Raw genomic sequence first — 23981 nt, 5'->3', positions numbered from 1 at the left:
TTGATCCAGCTATTTTACTTTAGGCAGTTAACCCAGAGAAATACTATCACATGTGCACAAACATGTAATTCCAAGAATAGTTACTGCAGTCAAACTGGCAGAAGTAAAAACCTGGAAATAATCTAAATGTACATTAGTGGGAGCCTAGTTTAATAAATTATGGTACATCCATACAATGAAATACACCTGTCATTGAAAAGAAAGAAGTTTTATAGGGGCTTATATAGAATATTTACAAGATATATTAAGAGAATACAGCAGGTGAAAAAGTGTATATAGTTTGTTCCTATTGTGTATAATTGGGGGGGAGGGGCGCGGTGGTATTTATGTGTGTACACACACAAAACACCTCTGGAAACTTCTGCAAACTGTTAACAGTGGTTACCTCTGTGGAGTAGGACTTACTTTTCTGTAACATTTCTCCTATTAGAATTTACCTTGTCAATGTATTTTTTTTAAACTATAGTTTAAAACTACATTCAAGAATATTAAATAGAGTAATGAAATTATACAGCCTCAAGAGCTATCTATCAAACTACCTTTTCCTTCATATATCTGAAATAGTGAAGTTTAACTAAATTTTGAAATTATATTCATAAAAACATAATATGGTTCCCCATTTCTCAGAGACAAAGCGAAGGTAGCTTAGCTCAGCAGATTTAACCACATGAAATATTGATAACCATTTTTGACATGCAAAATCAGTAATTTCACATAAATCCAACTTAACTTATGTGTACAGGCCCTAAGGTCAGAGACTGCTCCAGTAACTTGTACTGCAAATTACCTATCTTCTTTGGTTGTCTCACTATCTATTAAGTGGATGGATTTCTAACTGATGAAAAGAATCTTTAATTCTCTCAAATGTTCTAGTGTCTCTTTCAAAAATGTTTACCTTAGAAATCCAGCACTAAAAAATTTCTACAAAAAAAGCACGCCTTTCCTTTGCACTAGTCATCAGGCTCCCAAATTGAAATCTGAAGAGTCAGTATAGCAGAACTTACCTAGAGGGTGATCAGCATAATCTGGCCTTTGGATATAACTTGGCACTGGCCTTGTTGGCATCTAAAAACATCAAAGATGTTAGTTAAAACTGAATCAAATATTAAAGTCACTTTCATTATTAAAATTTACTAACAAAGGAAATAAAAGTAGTGGGGAAAAACTCTAAAAATTTCATTTCACTTAAATGAAGTTTTAAATGACATCTTAAATATCATGATATATCTATCATGAAGATTAAGCTTCACTTTCCTAATGCCATCCTCTTTCTTAGGATATTTTAAAAAAGGAGGAGAGCAGCCAAGGCTATTAAGGATTTAAGAGTGCACACAGACAACAGGTACCTATGTTATACCAAATGAACTGGCAAACCAACTACAATAAAATAATGTCTAAGTAAATATTCACCAATATGCTCCCGGATCATTATCTCTAAGAGGTAGAATTAAAAAGATTTTCTTATATTTTTGATATTTTTCCAAATTTTTAAAATTAAAGGTGTATTCTTTTTATAAAAAGAGAAATATCAGTAAAGAGAATTTAAATATTTAAGGATGATAAATAGATTTCAACTTCAGTGGATTCCTATGTTAAGACTCTGAGCCCCATCTGACAAGAACATAGGAAGGGTGGATGCTATACACTTCAAATAATATAAAATAATGTTGAATGACAACTCTAATTGAAAAATAAAAATTAAAAAAAAAAAGAACATAGAAAAGGGTGGGAGTGGCAGGAAAGCCACCTCAAAATTAAGGTAAAAATATATTATGTTAAAAAAATTTTAGAAAAGCAATATACAGTACCATTGTGCCAGCCAGAAAATATCAATTCCACCACTTTCTTTTTAAGATTAAAGTTGTTTTAATCCTTTCATCTATAATTTTCTACTTCATCCCTGATTGCCAGTTACTCTCTTACTAACTTCCAAATAACGTACTGAGGAGCCAGAACACAAACTTAATCCTGACTATATGACTCATAACTGGAATACAAATTACAAGTGTCATTTTTAAGAAACTGCAAATTCTGAAAATTGTTTTAAAAGAATGTTAAATTTTTATTACCTTATTTACTCACCAGTGGATAATGTGGTCGGAGTTTCCCAGTATATCGATAACCTGCCCATGGGTCAGTGTTAATATCACCTTCTAGAGTCCAGGAAGACACTTCTCGCTTTGCCTTTTCATCTTCTGTGTGATGGATAGATGAAATACAGGAGAGAGAAAGAAATGCTTCAATGGTCAAGCTACAGAGCAGCAGCATACTTTATCACTTGTTTGAACACTACACCAAACAGCTCAGGCACAAAAATCTAACCAACTCCCACTCCAATCTAAATCACCAAAGCTACTGCTGCTTTCCTGCTATGTTCACAATCCCAAGATGACTCAAAGATGTGAGTGTCTTGGGGGAGAAAGCCCAAGCTAACCATATTGTAAGTTTTTACACAATATCAACCAGGAACTGCTCACGGTAGAAATCCTTTTCGGAAGTAAATGCTAAATATATTCTCTCTACAATATCAATTTATAGGAAGCCCATTTTGAAATATAAAATCTGAACCTAGGCATAACTTCCTAACTGAGAGCAGGTATTAGAAATAAATTCTATGCATTTACTAAAAAAAAAAAAAAAAGATTCTAAAGAACCCCAAAGCAAACTTAAAGTAAAAAATAAAAATTTCCCACTTAGATAATGAATGGCTTTCAAGTCAATATTTCAAATTGCTTTAAAAATCTTATGAACATCATTTACCATTTTGCAGGAAGAGGGTAACAGAAGGAGGTAGGAAAAGGCAAAGATAAGGGGAGGGAACAATCAGTAGAAAGTTACTGAAAACTCAGTAGAAAAATTAAGAATCTCACACACACACACACACACACCCCCCTTATCAGGTCAGTTATTCATATATAATGTTGTATTTATTGAAATGCACCTAAGAATCCTTATCACACAAAACAGACCCTCCATGGTATGGGGTATCAGTGAACTGGCTGCACCTCTTATCTCCAATGTGAAATAAAACTACTAACCTAAGACTTTAAATACAATTTAAAGTCAAATCAACCTATAAAGAATTCAAATCAACCTATATACCTCCCAAAGCACACCCATCTTTTCCTGATCACTGTCATGTTATCACAGGTTTTGAAAGGCTTCGAATAATTTTAGAAGTGTACAAGAAAAAGAAAATACCTCCTTTAAACAATCTATTTAAAATAAAATATGAAATGGGGGAGAAGAGATGGAATCATACCGTATTAAGCTACTGAGGAATGGTGAAATGGGTGAAGGGGGTCAAAAGGTACAAAATTCCAGTTATAAGATAAATAAGTTCTAGGGATATAATGTACAGCATGGTGACTAAAAACCAACAACAGCAGAAAGACAATTTAGTCAAATTTCCTCATTTTACAGATGAGGAAACTGAGGCAAGGGGGTTCACATGGACAGAGATACAGGAATACAAAAATATAGTCAATCCATTCACAGTACTCTGGAAGAGAATACAATTACAATATTACATATAAAGTAAAGGAACAGAAAAGAATGATAGAAAAAGAAAAGCTCTACTGTGCTACTGAATTTTAAATATCTTTCTCCCCTCTGGAGTTCAAGAGAGCCACTATGAGTGTTAATGTCAATAAGAAAACTGTTTCTCAGCCCAGGACAAAAATAGACTCCATTCATTGCCACTAAGATCAAATATTATAGAAAATAGTTAGAAATGCAGGCCCACCAATGCCGGCTTCCACTATGAATTGCATCAAGTGCTCTTATCTCAAATATGAACCTCAAGAATAATTTTCACTTGAAACATAGAAGAGACTAACAATCAAGATGCAGGCTTTTTGCTTTAATACACTCTGAGGTCTGCATTCAGAGCCTTCTACAGTCTATTTTCAAAAGAGAACTGAAAGCAGACCTTGAACAAATAATATAACCAAAAAGCTATCCATGTGAGACTGAAATATGGCAAGTTCTAATAATTTACTTAGGGAAATTTACACTTCAAAAGTCAGTTTATTTACATTTTAGGGTCAGTTTGATCTGAGCCCTAAGTGCTAGACATATAATGAACATGTAATAAATCTGAAATGGACTAGGGTTTGGTAACAAAAATGCATACTAATGGTCTTTTTCAAAAGGCTGTGAAAGCATAGGACAGTGTAAATACATATCTTTAAGGTGTCTCTCAAACATCACGATGTAATGCAGCCAGGTAAGATGCAGACAGTGTCAGAGAGTACCTGATACATGCGAGGTCTGGCCCAAAATACACCACATCCAGGCTTTAATCTTTGAAAGGTTCTGTGCAGGCTGCCTCCTCCAGTCAGCTGACATAAAATAACTGTATATGTCTAAGCTCTGCCTAGGACAGGATTTTCTGATCATAATTAGGACTCAATTCTTCTAGATATTATTATTAAATAGCTGTGGAGCACTTACTATGCTCTCTACATATGTTAAACACTTTACATGGATTTGTTCATTTAATCCTCACATCAAACATGATTTCAGCATTTTGTAGGTGAGGCCCAAAATAATCCGTGCTCACAAAGCTTGGTGGAACCAATTTTGAAACATTACATAACAACTTCACTAAGCAATCCTAAAATCAAGCACACTAGTTTGGAGGGTAGAGGAGTGAAATAAAAGTATTGTTTAGAGTTTTGGTGTGGTTTTTTTTAAATGGCTTTTTATAGCATATTTTTGACTACTCAAAATACACCTGTCAAATGCTTCCACCTCTTACTTTAGGAAATGAGAGACAAATAAATACACTGAATATAACAGTGATACATAAAAAGCATGCAGAATAATACAGCATTGAGATATGGAATGCTACGACTTTTACAGATCTGACAGACTAAAAGCAAACGCTACTATGTACACTCTGGCAGGATATACAGTATAAGAACTATCCACCCAAATATTAGCATTATGTGCCTTTGAGGGCTTTATAATCTGGTCTTTACTATGACACCAAAAAATAAATCCCACCCTCCAGTTATTTATTTAACTCAAACTTGAAATTTTCTTAAAGCCTAATTAGTTTCTGCAATCGAGAAAACTCCAGGTCCAGATGGTTTCACTGGTGAATTCTACCAAACATTTAAGAAAGAAATAATACCAATTCTACATAATCTCTTCCAGAAAACAGAAGAAAACATTCTCCATTTTATTTTTTGAGTCTAGGACTATTGTAATGCCAAAACCAGTCAAAGATATTAAAAGCAAATTACAGACCAATATCCCAGAGGCACAAAGATATATATCACCCATCTGTAAAGATGAGTACACATTACACGATAAGAAAAAGTCTGAACATACCATCTTTACAAAATGAATTGCTTGAAACGTTATCGCTCTACTGTTTCTTGAAATAAGGTGCTGTGCTGTCTTTTTTGATTCCCTGTTCCTTCATAACCCAACATTCTTTCCCCCTAATCTCTTTCCCAATACTCTTTTCACTTGGAAGAGCTCTTCCCTACTTTTTTTTTCTCCTCTAGGAGAGTCATCCATAAGGGTGTAGTTTGGTGTAGTCAGGGTCAGTTTATTAGGGTGGGAAAGATACAGGGCTGGCCACCTGAGGGCTGTTTCTACCCAACACAGCCCAAAGGGATACTGAACACTAGACATAAAACCCAAACAGCCTCAGTTCAATGAAGTAATAATTATGTTCTTTTTATTTTAGGGCACACTGGCTGTTTAATTCTCCTGTAGTATAGGTCATAATGAAATAACTCTACCTTTAGAAATCCAGTATTGAAGAAATAGGCACACACTTCGATGAGTTAGCAAATGCTTGGGTAGAGACCCATTCTAAGCTCTTTTACTAACATACTGTTTCACTTAAACCCTTTGTTTATGTTCTAACTTCCTGATTATAGTATGTTAATAACTGACTCAAAGAGCTCTAAAAATACCTCACAGTAGAAATACAGTATTTAATGTATGAGTGAATAAAGCTAAATGAAATTATCTAAACCAAGCTCTATACTTTGATTTGAGGTAACAAATTTTGTCATTTATGCTCTGATAAACGCATTTATTCACAATCATTTTTTCTCACCTCTAACCACATTTCCTCCCACAATAGCCTAGCATTTCCATTAAATGCAGACCCCCTAACCAAGGACCACATGCTGCCTGCCATAGAGCAAGGCAAAGCCATGATAACAGAAAGCCCTTGTCAATATCCAGGTAACTGTGATGGGTTGTCTTAAGCCAAACACAATCATATCATGAATTTACAGATGAAAAGCCCAAGCAAGAAAGGCCATTTGAATCAGAGATACTCTCTGTGGCTGACAGAATAGCTAAGAAGCAGCCAATAGTTTTCACTTTGTGGTGTCTGACAAAGTAGCTTCAAAAGAGCAAATTAAACCTTTGACTGAAAATAACAATATTAAAACACCAAAAAACAGAGTAATGTAATTTTGAGAAGAAAAAGCAATCAAAATTCAAAATTTTGTTCAAACAAAAACAAAAGATAGCAGGCTAATTGGAGCCAGATAGCTCATATGAATATACAGTATTTCTAGCAAAGGAAAGAGGGTGCCAAAAGATTAGACATTCTCAGGTATTGCTCAAGCCAGATCCATCTATCCCAGAAAACATTTCATGTTTCCATGTTACATATGTCACACAGCAACAAAGATATCTCTCAGCCACATTTTATTTTCATGATTACATACGACAAATAAAAAATATGTCCAAATTCCAGCTCTTGAGATTACACTGTCAGAATATTCAAATACAGATTTTCAGAACGTTCAAACATACACTTTCAGAACTGAAAGAATATTGTTCTTCTGTACAAAAGCTGCTTAAGACAAATGGTACAGAGATGTGTGGTTTCACTTACTTGCTTTCTTATGTAGTAATTTGTGAGTAGCCCAACTTCCTTTAAAACATTCCTAAAAGAACAAACATGAAAATCTGTGTCAGGCCTTCCATAATTAGAAACATTTTAAGGAATGTTGTATATAAGAAAGTTATTGGAAATTTCATTTGCAAAAATCAAATCTGTGATTTCACTACATAAATATTTAGAAAAGCTTAAGAAAATATGAGACCTGCTTAAAAATTCATTTCAAAAAGCAGCCTAAACTTTATATTACTTCAAATAAGAAACATTAGCCTACATTGTAAATAGTAGTCATAGTTCAATTTTATGTCACCAAATTATTTTGAAATACTTCAAAAGAACCACAAGCCAATTAATCAATCATGCATTAGGAAAAAAGACAAGGAAAATTTTGCAGATTCTTTGATTATTTATAGTAATTTCATTCCCAGTCAGTCACACCCACTTTGTTTACTATGTGCTCACAGCCCTACTAAACTATGAGCTCCATGAGAGAAGGGACCATGTCAAGTTTATCGACATGTCCCCAGAGCCAAGCAGAAGGCCTGGCACACAGTAGTTTCAGTGAGGACTTGCTGACTGACTGATCAAATGGATGAATGACTAGAAAGACTAACTTTTCACTTAGGAAAATATGTTCACATAACATATTTCAGATACAGTAAAAACTACTGAACTAGGAAAAATGAGTTTGAATAATAAATTGAATTAAAGTAATGAACTTAATACATTAGAAAAATGATTCAACCAGGTATAGTTCTTATTTATGCTTTAAATTTTAGAGTCCCTCCTTCAAAGAATTTAAAATTACACAAACACACAGTAGTCTACCCCTTATCATAGTTTCAGTTTACGTGGTTACAGTTATCTGAGGTCAACTGTAGCCCAGAAATATTACATGAAAAATTCCAGAAATAAATAATTTATAAATTTAAAATTGTGCTCCATTCTCAGTAGTGTGATGAAATCTCGTGCAGTCCTGCCCAGGACATGAATCATCCCTTTGTCCAGTAATATCCACACCGTACATATTGCCCACCTGTTAATGACTTAGTAGGAATCTCAGTTGTCAAACCATGGCATTATCAGAGAGCATGTTCAAGTAACCCTTACCTTACTTAATATGGCTCCAAAGCAAAAGATTGATGCTGGCAATTAGGATATGTCAAAGAGAAGCCATCAACTTTAACATAGGTATGTACAGGGAAAAAAAAAACAAAAAAACAACAGTATATACAGGCATCCACTGGGGGTCTTGAAATGTGGGATAAGGGGAGACTACTATAAATCATTACAAATACTACGAAAATTCACAAATTCCTATACATGTTTTGATATGAATCGCTCAAGCAGGAAAGAGTTATGTTTTTTTGCAGACATACAAGAGTAAGTCATGGTTAAGAGAAAAATCTAAGGAAAAAATACAAAATAAAACATCCTTAGGACTGTGTAGTAATTGAACCACACATTACACCAGTAACACTAAGGCTATTCTCACTAAAGGTTTACCAAGGACCTCTGAGAAGTCAGTTTCTCCCTCCAGGGTCAAGATCTTAACTATTTCTCCTTCACTCTTCTTGTATCCTCACAGCCTACAACAGTTAAATCAAGAACCCAGGTCACACTTATTTCCTCCTACTACAACTTACAACAACGGACTTCAAATGTATAAGAAGGTATCCACAACATTAATGGTTTTTTTTTTTTTTTTTTTCATTTCTAAAAGCTAAAACTGAGCTCAGTCTTTTGGAAAGGATAGGAGGTATAGTGGGTAGATTAAGAGCATTCCAAAGATGTCCATGTCCTAATCCTCAAAACCTGTGAATATGCTAAACTGCAACTAAGATAAAGGGGAATTAAAGTTGTCAATCAGCTGACCTTGAGATGGGAAAGTTATCCTGTTTTATCCAAACAGGCCCAATGTAATCACAAGTGTCCTTAAAAGGTAGAAGGGGGAGGCAGAAGGAGTCAGAAAATGATATAATGATGGAAGCAGGGTCAGAGAGACATTACATTACTGGCTTTGAAGATGGAGAAAGGACACCAAGAGCCCAGAAATACAGGCTACCTCTAGAACCTGGGAAGATAATTAACAGATTCTTCTCAGAGCCTCCAGAAAGGAATGCTGACCTGCCAACACCTGACTTTAGCCCTGAGACCTGTTTCAGACTTCTGGCCTACAGAACTGTAAGATAATAAATCTGTGTTACTTTAAGCCACCAATTTTGTGGTAATTTGTTATGGCAGCTATAGAAAAACTAATACAGGAAGGAAAATAGTTATCCTTATCTGTTGTCAAAATGCAAAAACCACTCACAACTGGCAAAAAGATCAGTTCCTCCCCACCTCAGAGTTACAGGAAATTGGTAGAAAATCAAATATTTATCTATTGTACCACAAGAGTGGGAAACGATGTTTCATTGAAAAATCCCAAGATCTAAAATGGGAATAAATAATTGCGTCAGTATTACCACACCTACTACAGAATAAGAAAGGAAGTCGACATGGATCTAAAATAGGAAGACAATCATAATAAACTATAAATTACCATTTACTGAATATGTGCACTTTATGCCTATATCTAATTTCATCCTCACAAAACCCTGTAAGGCAGATGGCATTATCCCCATTTTACAAATGACAAGGCCAAAGCACAAACAAGCATGATAATTTGTCTATCACATAACAGAACCAAACCTAGCAGAACTAAGACTCAAACCCAACATTACCCGACTAAAGGTCAGGCTTTCTCACTGCTTTACAGTGTGTGGATGGGTGGGTGTTCGGGTGTGTATACTGAATTCAAAGCATCAATTCAGTAATGCAGTAGAGCCTCTGAAGGGAGCACAGCTCTGTGCTTCACGCTTGATTTACGCTCAATTTAACTGATTTTGGACTTCTGGCCTCCAGAACTGTGAGAGCATAAATCCATTGTTTTAAGTCACTCACTTTGCAGTGATTTGTTACAGCGGCCACAGGAAACTAACACGGTAACTGACAAGACATCAGGGCACACAAGAATGAATCCAATTTCTACACTAAAATAAGGTGATGGACTAAGTACAGTCTTTTTGAAGCTTTTTCCACTTACATGTACTTATTCATGGAGTCAACTCTCAATTACTCCTGGTAATTTTTAAATGGGGTGAGCAAAGGCACATGACTTATTTTAAGAACCCTAACTTCAGTCGGCAATTTCAATTTCTTCTCTTCCTCCCCATCGGAGCTATTCCTCATCACAGATATGACTGCAAAAGTGATGAGGCAGATTGGAGTTTCATTTCTTTTTCCTTCATCCAGTCTAGTCTTACGGCAATGATGTTTATGGCAATAAGACTATCAGAAAAAGATCAGGGATGGGGAAGGAAAGGAGAGAAGGGAAAAGTTCGGGGAAGGTCCTAGAACCCATGTAAGAGTCTTCCAGGCCCAGAGGCAAAACCCCACCACGACTGCATCTTTGGCATACCACTGCTTTTCTTCACTTCAAGGCCTTAACTCTAATGTTTCCTTAACACCAGACAAACCATCTCAATACCAACTACATTTGGTACGGTTGGTTGTCAGTTCATTTTCATTATGCCGTCTTAGAGTAAATCAATTAACTGCCTGCCCAGTAAGAATTATGTATGGCTAAAGTGGTTTACACTTCTCCTAGGTACTGTTACAGCCAATACTGCAGCACCACTATGAATCACTATGAACAATCTTCCCTGAAAATATTAAGGACAGATTCCTGGCACGTAAGCCCCCTTATCCGAAATCCTAAACCACTCCAAATGTTAGGTAAGCACCAGCAGTCTGTACCACCTTCAGCCTGGCTATCCCTTTTCCTGCCATCACTGAAATTAGAATATAAAGAAGATGACCATGCAAAATGAGAAAAAAATATGTCAAGCAACAAAGAAACAACTTTGAACAGAGCAGGATTAACAAAGATGCTTTTAGATACTCTTCAGCTCTACCAGTCTATAATTCCATTTTATAAGTAATTACGAAATTACAAGTTCTTAGAAATTTTAACATATGACAGTAGAAATGAATATCTCCAAATGAAGTTACGAAAATCTCCCCCAAAATTTGAGCAAAATCACAAAAAGTTGAAAATTAAAAGATATTTTTGAAACAGAGGGTTAAACCAACAAGTCTAACATCTGAACAAAACCTTCAGAAAGAAAATGGAAGAGTTCAAATAACTTAGTTTTCCATAACTGAAGGGCAATTGCCAGAGCAAAAAGGCCCCCTAAAGATGAAAATCAACTTGCCCAAAGCATATGGTTTGAAATTTCATAATACCAGGAACAAGAGAAGATCCAATAAGTTTATGGAGAAAAGGGGGGAGGGAGGACATAATATGCAAAAGATTATGAATCCCAGTGGCATCAGACTTCAACAGCACTGGAAGCTAAAAGAAAACAGAGCCATAACATAAAAATTCTGAGAAACCATTTCCAAGATAGAATTCTATATCCAGCCAAACTGAAAACCAAGCATCAGGGTATAGCAAGAAATTTTCAGACATGCAGATTCTCAAATATTTACCTCCCATACAATCTTTCTCAGAAAGCTACTAGAGAAGATATTATATAAAACACAAAAATAAATCAAGAAAGAGGAAGATGTGATACAGACAAGACAGAGAGAAGTAAAGGGAACCTCCAGGATGATGCTTGAAGAGAGATACAAGGGTGACCGCTACAAAACAAGCCCAGGCAACAAGAAGTTCTGGTTGGAGAGGATCAAAAAATCCCAAGAGAGCCATAACCAAGAAAAAACTAATTATATGACAAACGTATTTAAAAGTATTGAGAGGAGTCCTAAACAACTGTGGAAGAGAATGAGGATAAATCGGTTAACTGACCAATGGAAACTATTAAAAGACTAGGAAATAAGTAAGGGAGGAGGGGAGTCTATTTGAAATAATTTGAATAACCAACTAAAAAGTTATAAAAAATTATTTTAATTAACTATGGACATTTTGCTTCTATGATGTTGAGACATTTAAATCACCTTATTGTGAGTTATGACTGGATATAAAAACAATTTTAAATATTAAAGAAATTCCTTTAAAGCTTATAACAAGAATGAATTTGCACTTTAAAAATCAGTAATTTAAAAAGGAAAACACAAGTCTACATCCATGCCACCCTGAATGTGCCCGATCTCATCTGATCTCAAAAGCTAAGCTGGGTCGGGCCTGGTTAGTACTTGGATGGGAGACCACCTCGGAGTACCAGGTGCTGTAGGTATCTAGAAAAAAAAAAAAAGTGGACCAAAAATAACTCACAAATTCTTATAATCTGATATATATAAATTGCTAGTTCAGTGATTCTCCACACCACCACTCAATAAAATAAACAAAACCAAAATCTTTTAATTAAAAAATAAAAAAAATAAAAAAGAATACACAGAATTTTAAAACTAAAAGAAACATAATTTTATAGAAGATGAAATCTGCCAAGTAGCCAATCTCCCACTCAACAGCAACTCTATTCTGCTGTTATACATCTTATGTAATAATCAACAGATTTTTTTAGATGTTATTAATACAAACCATCACAGATAACATTTTTTAAAATAAATTTTATGTTCTACAAAATAATAATTTTGAATGCTTGCTCATGGCCATATATAGTACCAGATATAGTACTACACATATGTCCAGACAGTCAAATGCAATTTGAGACTATAAAGTAAACATCTTTAATGTTTAATGATACCAGTTAGGCTGAGTACCCATTTCATTGCAAAACTTCCTGTAGTGTGATACTTTAACTTTTTTAGACCACTGAATCCTTCGAGAATCTTGGGAAATCATTACTCTCTGTGGAGGGCAAGGGGAGGCAGAGAACATACATGCACAAACAAACATGTGCATACAATTCTATTCATTCATTCATGCAAATACAGAGTGTATGTTATGACCAAAGCACTGGTGCGGGGCATTCAGCAGTGAACAATGTAGGCCCATTCTACACAAATATTATATGGCTAATTACACAGTTATCTACATAGTTTAGGTCATAAGGGCTAAAAAATATCTATATGTATACAGTGCTATGAGAAGAGGCTGAAGAGCTAAAGATAGATATAAGTAGAGGTCAGATCAGGTTAAGGATTCTGGTCTATTCTAATAACAACAGAAAGCCATTAAAGGGTTTTACACCAGAACAACCGGATAAAAACGAGTTCATGGCATCCCTGATCTCCATCCACAAAACCAAGATTAAAACTTTTTCTAAATAATATACAGAATGGTCTTGAAGAACTCCATAAAATGGTTTTTAATACAGGCAGTCCCTGCTTTGCATAGCAGTGTAGAACTATAAAAATGACCATGCAAGCTCCAACCTAAAAAGCAATCTTCATAATCAATATAAACAATTACAGTTAGTCTATGACCTCTGAAATTTTTTGTCAAAATATTAAAAACTCTCTTCCTGTCAGTTCTAAATATACAGGGAACAAAAAAAATAAATAAAACTAGTATCTGTTTAGTATGCTATAATTTAAAACATCAGAAATATTGATAGTTAGAGGCTTTTATTTATTTAAAAATGTTATCAAGACAAGTTTAAACGATTGTATGCCTTCTTCTCATTGTATAACTTATGAAATACAGTCATGCTGGGCCAGCTGTCATACTCCTGCCGAAGTTTGGAACAGCTTCCAAATTTTATCCTTGCACTGTCAATACCTCTGAGAGTTCCTTTAATGTGAAGTCTTTGGTTGGTGTCACTTCCCCTGAGACACTGTCATTCTTGACATCATAACCGTTTCCTCATTTATGTCAAAAGTTTGCCTCACAGAGTTCCTCTGGCTGCACATCTAGACTCTCTAGCATGGTGGGCAATGTCAACATTCCCATGGTCAGTTAAGCCTTCTACAACTCCATTTATGTTCGATTTAGAATTCAATTCTAGCATTATCACTTTATTTCTTTGCTGAACTTTCATCTTTGTTGTCCAATTCCTTCTTTCGATTACCCATTTTTGTAAAATGTCACTTAAGTTATCACTGGGAAACAAGAAAGTAACACGGCTACAGGCTCTGCTGCCTGCTGGAGACTTGAGTGACAAATGCACAGTGACCAGTCATTGATGGGCTTCAAAAGAAGTGAAACGGCTGGTCACTGATCAAAATGCACACCTGCGATTTATGCAGTGGTCCAAGGACTTTAGAGCTAGCAGTGAAGTTTATACTTTATGTAATTACTCTCTGTTGTTGGGAAACTGGTTTTGTTTAACTGAACTGTGGTAACAAAATTCATCCATATCAAAACTGCAAAATAAGATCTGCTTTTATATAGTTGGAAACCTGATACAATCCATTTATAAAACTTTTCTAAATAGGTTATGTGAGCAAAATACCTTTGTTATCACCCAGCATCTATTTTTACCCTCACAAAACCTGACACGCATTTCCAAAAATAACATCTCTATCTCAACTGATTCAGGTAACACAAAAGTTTACATACCAACTTAAATCTAGAAGGGGGCTTTACATACCAATTTAATTTATGAAAGGGAGTAGAAAAGAAACCATTAGAGAACAGAGGTAAAAGAAGCATTTAAAATGCTATGATCGGTATCCTTGCCTAATTTTTTAATACTACTAAAATACAGAAATAAGTGCCTACTTATTTCTAAGGATAATTCACAATTCGTAAAGAGTTTATAAGTAGAGACAACTCAAAACCCACGTGGTGTTCTAAAATATTCATTTTCAAAACTAAATTTAGGACAGTGGCTAAAATCATGGACTTTGAAGTCAAACAAACTTGTATCCTAGCTTGGTCACTTATTAGCTGAAAGACGCTGAGGGGGAAAAATCTTAATATCTCTAAGTTCCACTTTCCTAAATTGTAATGTAGAGAACATAACTGTGTAAAATGTGTGGTCAATAATAAGTGCTCAATTCCAAATATCACCAATTTATTACTTTTAAAAGCAATTTAAATTTTAAATGTGAAAAGATGATGCAACTAAATATTTGTCTTTAACATGTACGTCAACCTGACCCAAATTCTTGGCTTATGAAAACTTATGATATTAAGCAGCTAGTGACTACTACAGGCATTATATCTTACTAGCATCATAGTTCACAGAAACTGCACATTGGGAAGAGGATGCAAGAGCCCAGCAGAACCTTAAGTTCAAATGCACTTCCTGGCCAACACACAAACCATCACTGAGAACAAAAGAGGCTCAAGGTGTTTGAGCACAACCTGTGACCAATCTTTGACAGAATACTAAGCTATGCAGACACAAGAGCAACCCTTAGGAAGCCAGGCTTTTTCTTTAAAAAAATTTTTTTAAATAAAAAATAAAATGAGCATAGACATCAGCAGTCATAGTGCAAATGAGACAAAAATCACAAATTCACAGATTGTGTCTATAAAAATTATAAAATATAAGACCTGAACAGAATGCAGGGAGCAGTTATTTAAGTGAACAGTTATTTAAGTGATGGTAAACTCATTGTTAGTTCAGTGGTACTTCAGATTTTGGTCTCTCCCTAATCTGCCTGCTACTGTTCAAAAGTGAACAGCAGATTAGGGAGAGACCAAAATCTGAAGTACCACTGAACTAACAATGAGTTTACCATCCCAAACCACTGCCGCCTAATCTCTAGGGGGAAGTGACCACCAGGGCAAACACAAGACTGCTCCAGGAGAAACCCTCTAATTCTGGCTCATGGAACAGGAAAGAGTACCCCTAGTACTCAAAGAATACTGACATCCACCTTTTTCTTTCCTGTCCTCTCGCACCCCAGATCCCAAGTGATCCATGAGCTTGTAGAAGCCAAAATTCTTGGAAAGAGGCATTTTCCTCTCTTATCAGTGAAGCTGTGGTTCAGAGAGGGTGGGGCCAAAACCCATTGCTTTTTTTCTGTGTCCTCTTGCCATTTGGCCCCAGACACAGGAACAGTCATGTAAGTGTGCAGCAGAGCAGGTAACTAAACTCCCACTTTCTAGCAGGAGGACCAAAAAAAAAGGACTTCCAATGAACCAGAAAGTACCAAGGAGGAATTCCAGAGAGTGACCCCATGAAGTTGTCCATAATAAATAATACAGATGCTTCTGAGAACAGAATAGACCATTGTCCAGGTCTCAGGCCAAGCAATGCGACAGGTCTGAATAACAAAACAAAGGCTTTAAAAACTGAACTGACATTGGAACCAAAGCCCAAAGAAGGCAGGTTAGAACTTGCAGCCTAAATCTAACCAGATTAGTAGCCTGCTAAAATAAAAATATCAACATTCTGCACAGGATTTAAACAGAACTCGAGATCTCATAATATAATATTCAAAATCTCCAGGATACAATCTAAAAGTAGTTGGCATTTTAAGAACCAAGAAAATTTCAACTCACGAAGAGAGTCAACAGACACCTGCACTGGTATTAGCAATGTTGACATTAACTGACAAAGATTTTAAAGCAGCTATTATTAAAATGCTCCAATAAGCAATCAAGAACATTCTTGAAATCAATGGAACAAGAGAAAATATTTGCAAATAAGATATAAAAACAACCAAATGAAAAGTTTTTAATTGGAAAATACGACAGCTAATATTAAAAACTAACTATATGAACTCAATAGCATAATGGAGATGACAGAGGAAAAGACTCAGTGAAATGAAATGAAAGATCAAAAGAAATTATCCCATTCAAACACTGAAGAGATTTTTAAAAAATGAACACAGCCTTAGGGACCTATGTGACAAGAACAAAGAAAATTCCTAAGAGTAAAGACAAAAAAATAGATAATGATAAAAAAAGATCAATTTACTAAGATGATGTAACAGTCTAAACTACCTATATCTAACAGGGCTTCAAAAGGCACTGAAGCAAAAAGTGACAGAAGTGAAGGAAAAAGAGAAAAATCCACAATATAGTTGGAAACAAAAATCAACATCCATTCATAAAAACTCTCAGTAAACTAGAAAATAATTTCCTCAACTTAATAAAGACCATCTACAAAGTCTATAGATTATATCATATTTAATGTGAAAAACACAATGCTTTATCCCTAAGATAAGGAACCAGACAAGGGTGTCCACTCTCAACACTCTTGTTTCAATGCCACACCAAAAGTATTACACTGCAAAAAGGCAAGAAAAATAAATATAAAAGGCACACAAACTGGAAAGGAATAAAACTGTCCCCATTCAAAGATGATATAATTAGCAAGGTCACAAATATAAGGTCAACACACAAAAACCCACTGTATTTCTATATACTGGCAATGTATAATTGAAAAATTACACAAAAAGATGCCATTTACAACCACCCCTCCCAAAATTTAATATAGTATAAATTTAACAAAACATGTATAAAGGCTGTATGCTGAAAACTAAGAAACAATGATAAAAGAAATTAAATAAGATATAAAAAGATATCCTGTGTTCATGGAGTGGAAGACTGAACATAGGAAAGAAGTCAATTCTCCCCAAATTCATTTGTAAGTTTTAAACAATTCCAATCAAAATCATAAAAAGATTTTTTTTAGATACAGAAAAGAATGATCCTAAAATCTGTATGAAAAGACAAATGAACTAGAACAGCTAAAACAGTTTTAAAAAAGAAAATTGGAGAAATCTTATACTTTTTCTTATATTAAGGAAATATTTTTTTCTATTTCCACCCTAGAAATAATGCGACAAGGGACTAATGTTGAATCTTATCAAATACATTTTAGAGAACCAATTTTTTTTTTGTATTTTTAAACACTCATTTGATGTATTACAGTAATAGCTTTTCCTATTATTTAATGATTTTCACCTCCATGAAATAAACTAGCAGACTATGGTGGATTATTATTTTATATACCGCATAAATGCAACTTGGTAATAGTTGTTTTTACAAAGTTGTGGTCATTCTGTCTCTCGACGTGTTCTGTATTGCAGGTTATTTTACTTCAGAGTTTTCTTGCTAATCTTTCTTCCCTTCCCTGTCTACCTGCCATTTCACTAACTATTGCTACTGACCATTATTATTGTTGTTGTTACTGTTATTAACTGTTACTATAAACCCTTATTATCTAACCCTCCCAATACATAATAAGGAGGAAACCAAGCCATTACTTCTGCTTCAGTCTTGTCTCTAAAGTAAAAATAGCCCTGTCATGTTCTTAATGAGTAAAGAGTACCAGGTGGTGAATATCTATAGAGGAAGGTTCCCATCGAGCCAAGTTAGAAGGACATCACCTTCCATTATAGGTAACAGCCTATACCTCTATTTAACATTTGCTAGGGGGAACTACCATTTGTTGAGACCCTTTATGAATATCAGACACCTTACATGTGTATTATCTCATTCAGATTTCACATTAATCCTAGAAACTGGATATTAATATTACCATTTTACAGACTAGGAGACTAAAGCAGGGAAAGGTTAAATAAATTGACAGCTCAAACACCTGTCAGGTGGCAGAGCTGGAATTTAAATACAGGACTCTCTGGCTCCAAAGTCCATTCTCTTTCCAAAGAACTGTAAGGCTCACAAGGCAGTGCTCTGAAGATGCAACGGCTTCATAAAAAGAATAAGATACAGGCCTGCACTGCCCCTATCCCCCAACCTTGCACTATGCATCTCTTCCATTTGGCTGTCTCTGAGTTGTATCCTTTATAATAAACTAGTAAATGTAAAGAAAAAACAACCTAGCAGCATACAGGAGAGAAAGCAGCAGCAGAGGAGAGGCAAAGTAAAAAGAGACAGATTTAAGAGAAAAGGCTAAAGTTTTTTAACTTAGATTTTTTAAAATATAAATATAAAAAACATTTCTCGGCATATAGTAAGAATCGGCAAAAGGATAAAGTTAAAGAAGCATAAGACTAGTCTCAAGCAGAATTGCATTTACAACTTAAACATTCTACAACAGATCAAATGTTTTCATTCAGAGAGCTTATATTACTGCATGTTAATTCTCTTACCAGTAGCAATTATCTCTTTATTAGACACTATAGTAACCCATGATATCAAGCAGAGACCAAAAAAACCCAGAATGTTTCTTATTGAATTCTGTTGAACAATATGCTGATTAAGAGATACACCTGGGGATACAAAACTAACTGTTACACTGCAGCTCCCAGAAAGGTCTTACATTAAAGGAATGAACTTGTAAATTGTGCTACTGAAAAAAGTTTTAAGTGCTAAGCAAGTCACTCCGCCAGATTACTATCCTTTATGGTTGGTAAAATGCAACCTCTAAATAATAAAAATGAGCAAACATTGCCAGAATGTTATACAGCATGGTTTTTTAAGCCCTCCTGGTGCGCCACAAGTAAGTCCTTTCTTCCCCATTTCCAAATAAGGAAAACGAAACAAAAACTACCTACTTATTCTATAAGACCTACCAGACACAAGGAAGAAGGACTAGGATGACATTTAAGTTCAAGAAAATGTCCTTTTAAGAGGATACAGGCCCATTTTGTAAGCTCTAGAGATACTGCAACTAACAATTATTGTGGTTTCATAAAACTTGATTGTTTCTATTTTAAAATTTTCAACAAATATAAAGTTTAACAGTTGCCAAAACCAATCAATTAATATTAAATGAGCGCTCAATATATAAAGCATTCCTGGAGTGACAGTCTAATGCATTTGGGTACAAACTAAGGTAATTCCATGCAAAACTGCTATTTAATAGCTTTCACCATTACTGATATATGTAATTGTAAATGATTATCAAAGTTCTTTCTAAAAAGGGCATAAAGTATAAAACTGCCACCCATATATGCTTTTAAATTAAAAACAATTGCTTTATATTCCAGAAAGGAAAATACTTTCTTAAAATGTTATTTTTCAAAGAAATTTTCCATGAATAGTTTAGCAGGATGCAGGAATCAGGGGATACTATACAAGAGATGGTCAAGAAAAACCTCCAATGATGTGAGATGATTCCCCTCCCTCTACTAAAAAAAAACTATACAGCAGAGCTACAGATCAGAAGACTCTGGAAGAGACTCTTTTAAGAACGTGAAACCAAGTGATAGAATACCAAGTATGTTTAAACATACTAAGAAGAGATTTATGGAACCAAAGAGTTGGGGTAAATTAAAGATAAGTACACAGAAAGCTAAGTAGACTTGCACAAGAAAAAAAATTTAATCACAATGTAGTAACAGATAATACTTACTTTGTACCTACTATGTGCTCATCATTATTCTAATTATGTACATTAACTTTTAACCCTATGAGGTAGGTATTATTTATATACCAATTAATACGACATTAAGGCAACACGTTTATACTTGTCTGCTCACAGTGTGAGTGGACAAGTTATTCTCTGTGCCACAACCCAGTATCCCCCCAGTGTCCAAAACATACAGCCCACCTCTCTCAGCCTCTTCCCTGGGGTACACTAAGCTTCGGTGAACTAAGCTTGACAGACTGGCATCCAAAGAAACAATCAGATTTCTCCTTTCTTTCACATCAACCCAATTCCCTTCCCAACACTGTTGTCTTCAGTGACCCATCCCTTACAGTGTATATGTCTACACATTCATCAGTATTTGTTGATTGTTCCTACCTTCTTCCTCAGAAGGTAATGTCATTTATAACCTGACAACGCCCGGAACTCAATCATCAAATCTTCCTGAATTTTAATTAAAGACTTTTCTATTCTAATAGCAAAGGCTTGCCATAGGGAATGTATCAGAGTAGGTTCCAAATATTTTTCTTTTTACCCACAGAAGTCTTGTAAAAAGAAATCTAGAGCAACCTTCAGTACTTAAAATAGTTTTTAAAAAAGAGCTGCTCTGACTGACACAGGAGCAGGAAGCTGGTGCAGCTCTCATTTGTACCCAATTCTATATGTATACTTCAAAGCAATTATACTTAAATAATCAGATGTCCTTCTCTCTATTCAAACCTTACCTTCCTTCAAGAGTAGAGAAGATGACTATAACTGATTTTAAATACCATCTCCTCTGTAAAACTCCTACTGTCCTCTAATGGGAAATGATACTTTTTCTAAACCCTTTTAGCAATCACTGCCTCTGCAATTAAGTTGATAATCTACTCCACTGTGATCGCTTCTGTTGATTTGACTGTCAGGTTAACTTTGAACAAACTAAAAGCAGTATAAATTTTTTGAAGGAACTATAATCAAAACCCTTCTCCTCCATCCTTACTTTATAGTGGGCAGAGTAAATAACCCAGGAAAATGTATAAAGACCAACATTTAGGACACATCTTAAGTGTTCATGGAAAATTATTTCCTTTCAATATCTATTCTGAAAAGTCATAAGTTATGGAACAATTACCAAGACTTAAAAATAATCATTCTTGATTCTATTCAGCAAAGAACATTTTCAACAAGGTTATGAACATACTCCTGGAAAAGAGGAACATGCTTTACATTTTTCAGACTACTTGGCATTCAAAACTATCCCACATCAATTTTTCTCAATATAGTCATTATCATCTAACATTTTGAAATTCCACACATTCACTGAAAAGTAACTATCCAAATAGTCTTGTTTTTTCCTCAGAGGGTTTCACAGTACTTTATTTGATTCATGAAACTTATACCAAATCCCAACTTTTAAATAAGAGGACTAGTAGGATTATCGTCATTAAATAAATCATTAAATAAATGGGCAAACTGTCTCACAAAACAGCCTAATTAGCTAACAGCTTTTATTTCAAGATATATGAGGATTCAAGTAAATGAAGGAAACGAAATATTCATAATACACACTTTTTACCTGCATAAGGACACCGAACTTCCTCTTACTTGCTGAGGCCATGAAGCGACCAGTTGATAGTCTTCAAAGTCACCGATGGTGTCAAAGAACATGCCCATATCTCCTATTAACTCCTGAAGACCTAACAGTGTTCTTTCTCTAAACCATAATCTCACCTTCTCTTCTCTCATTCATTACCAGACTAGGACTGCTCAAAACCCTAAGTGACTATGCATTCCATGAAGAATCAACCCCTGACTCCTTAACTGGGCGATCTTTCCCTCTTTATCTCTGAAAAATGTACCAATGACCTAACTAGATTTAGACTTCCCCTGACGAAGACCACACTTTCCTTTCCTTTGCACAACCTGCGTTATCTACTCCTTCCTGACACCTTTACATCTATATCCTCTGAAGCTACCTGCCCTTCAAGTCTATTTCAAATGCTGCCTCCTCCATAAAGTATCCCCACACCACATTCCATCTCACACCTAAGCCCAGCAGGTCACGTGTACTTATTCGGTACTCTTTGAGAGCACCTTCTCTCGCTGATTTATTCTTCACGTACTTAACAATGTCGAAGCACTGTCTACTGATAACCTTTTATAAATAGTAAGTAAAACTTGAGTCTTCACCCCAAAAGAACACACTTTTCCTTTAGTACCAAGAGGTATCTACCAGTTTTAGAAGCTATATGGGGTAGTGTGGTTCTCAGTTCTGGCGATGTATTAGAATCACCTGGAAAGCTTTTCTTTAAAAATATTCATGTTGTTTCTCACCTCAAATTAAATCAGAATCTCTGAGGATAAGCTATGTGATTCTTATTTATTTTCAAGATTATGAATCACTGGAGAATGTAAAAGTACCACCAGAGTTAAAATATCTGTATTTTCATTTCACTGCCAGAACAAGTCAGTTCCTATATTACTCTTCTCATCTAATAATCCCAACATCTATCTCCCACCTTATTTTAGGCCCTACTGACTTGCCAAACTACCAAAACAGCTTCCCCACCTCGATCCCCTCCTCTCCTTAATCTTTTCCTATTCCAAACCACCCTATAGGTATTGCTGGAATTAACATGAAATGGTTTTTATAATATGATTACCTACCCACTCCTATCCTCTTAAGAACCTGTATTATTTTTCTCTTTTCTACCATTTGAAAACTAAAATCAATTCACATTAATGAAGATATAAGCAAAAAAGAGTACCCCATACAATGTTAGTGAGAGTGCTGAATGATCAGCTGGTACTGAGAAGGCTATGTGTATCAAAATATAACATGTATATAAATATTTAATACATAAAAATATATATACCCGCACACAAAAAATTTAACCAAAGAAAATAACCTGACAAATTAGCAAAGATATATGCAAACTTAATACTCACAGAAGCACTATTTATAATTGTGAAAAATTAAAGAGAATTTATCCATCAATATAAAATGGGGTATATAAAATATGATTCAACCATGCAAGCGAATTCTATACAGTCGTTAAAAATAATGAAATTAACCTTACATATATATGGGCATACAAAGAAGTCTACAATGGTTTAGGTTTTAAAAGGTTAATTAAAAGGAAAACTGAAAAATCCACAATTATGTGAAAATTAATGCACTGTTAATCAATGGGTCAAAGACAACACAAGAGAAATTAGAAAATGCCTTGAGACGAAAACAAAATACCAAACATACCAAATACACAACATCCCAAAATACACAATATACCAAAATTTACGGGATGCAGCAAAAGCAATGCTAAAGTTTATAGCTATAAATGCATACATTAAAGAAGATCCCAAGTTAACAACCTAACTTTACATTTCTAGGAACTAGAAAAAGAACAACAAAGTAAATATGAAACTAGCAGGAGGAAGAAAATAATAAGAGGTTACAGTGAAGATTAATAAAATAGAAAAACAATATAAAAAATCAAACTAAGAGCTGGGTGTTTTGTTTTGTTTTGTTTTGTTTTGAAATCATAATCCACAAACCCTTTGCTAAACTAAGGAGGAAAAAAAGGTAAAGATTCAACTAACAATAAAGAGGAGGGTAAACTTCCAGTGCCTTTATTCTATGAAACCAGCATTACTCTGATACCAAAACCAGATAAACTCACAAGAAAACTACAGATCAATAATCATGCTAAATATTGATGCAAAAATCCTCAACATTAAAAAGATTATACATTATGACCACGTGGGATTTACTCCTGGAATGCAATGGTTCAACATACAAAACTAACGTAATATATACCACATTAATAGAATGAAGGACAAAAACCACATGATCGTCTTAATTGATGCAGAAAAAGCATCTGACAAGATTCATGATAAAAACACTCAACAAACTAGAAACTACCTCAACATAATAAAAGCCATATATGAAAAGCCAACTTAACATCACA

The 23981-nt window shown here is 34.8% G+C and overlaps 1 protein-coding gene and 1 pseudogene across 3 annotated transcripts in view; one reads left to right on the top strand and one right to left on the bottom strand.

Annotated features, from left to right (window-relative positions):
- METAP1 (methionyl aminopeptidase 1) overlaps positions 1 to 23981 on the bottom strand; it is a 53229-nt gene that overhangs the window by 18947 nt on the left and 10301 nt on the right. For 2 of the 3 annotated variants that reach the window (XM_006910753.2, XM_006910754.3), the window contains exons 2-4: positions 6878 to 6929; positions 2083 to 2195; positions 1005 to 1065 (exon numbers count right to left, since the gene is read on the bottom strand). In XM_006910753.2, the coding sequence (XP_006910815.1) occupies positions 1005 to 1065; positions 2083 to 2195; positions 6878 to 6929 (226 nt within the window). The remainder of the gene's footprint in view (positions 1 to 1004; positions 1066 to 2082; positions 2196 to 6877; positions 6930 to 23981) is intronic. The other variant, XM_025046015.1, reaches the window with a different exon arrangement.
- On the top strand, positions 12008 to 12126 carry LOC112478945 (annotated as a pseudogene).

This window comes from Pteropus alecto, unplaced genomic scaffold, assembly GCF_000325575.1.
Source record: "Pteropus alecto unplaced genomic scaffold, ASM32557v1 scaffold63, whole genome shotgun sequence".
Taxonomy (NCBI): Eukaryota; Metazoa; Chordata; class Mammalia; order Chiroptera; family Pteropodidae; genus Pteropus; species Pteropus alecto.
Note: the sequence above shows the minus strand (reverse complement) of the source record. Positions and strands in the feature narration are given on the sequence as shown.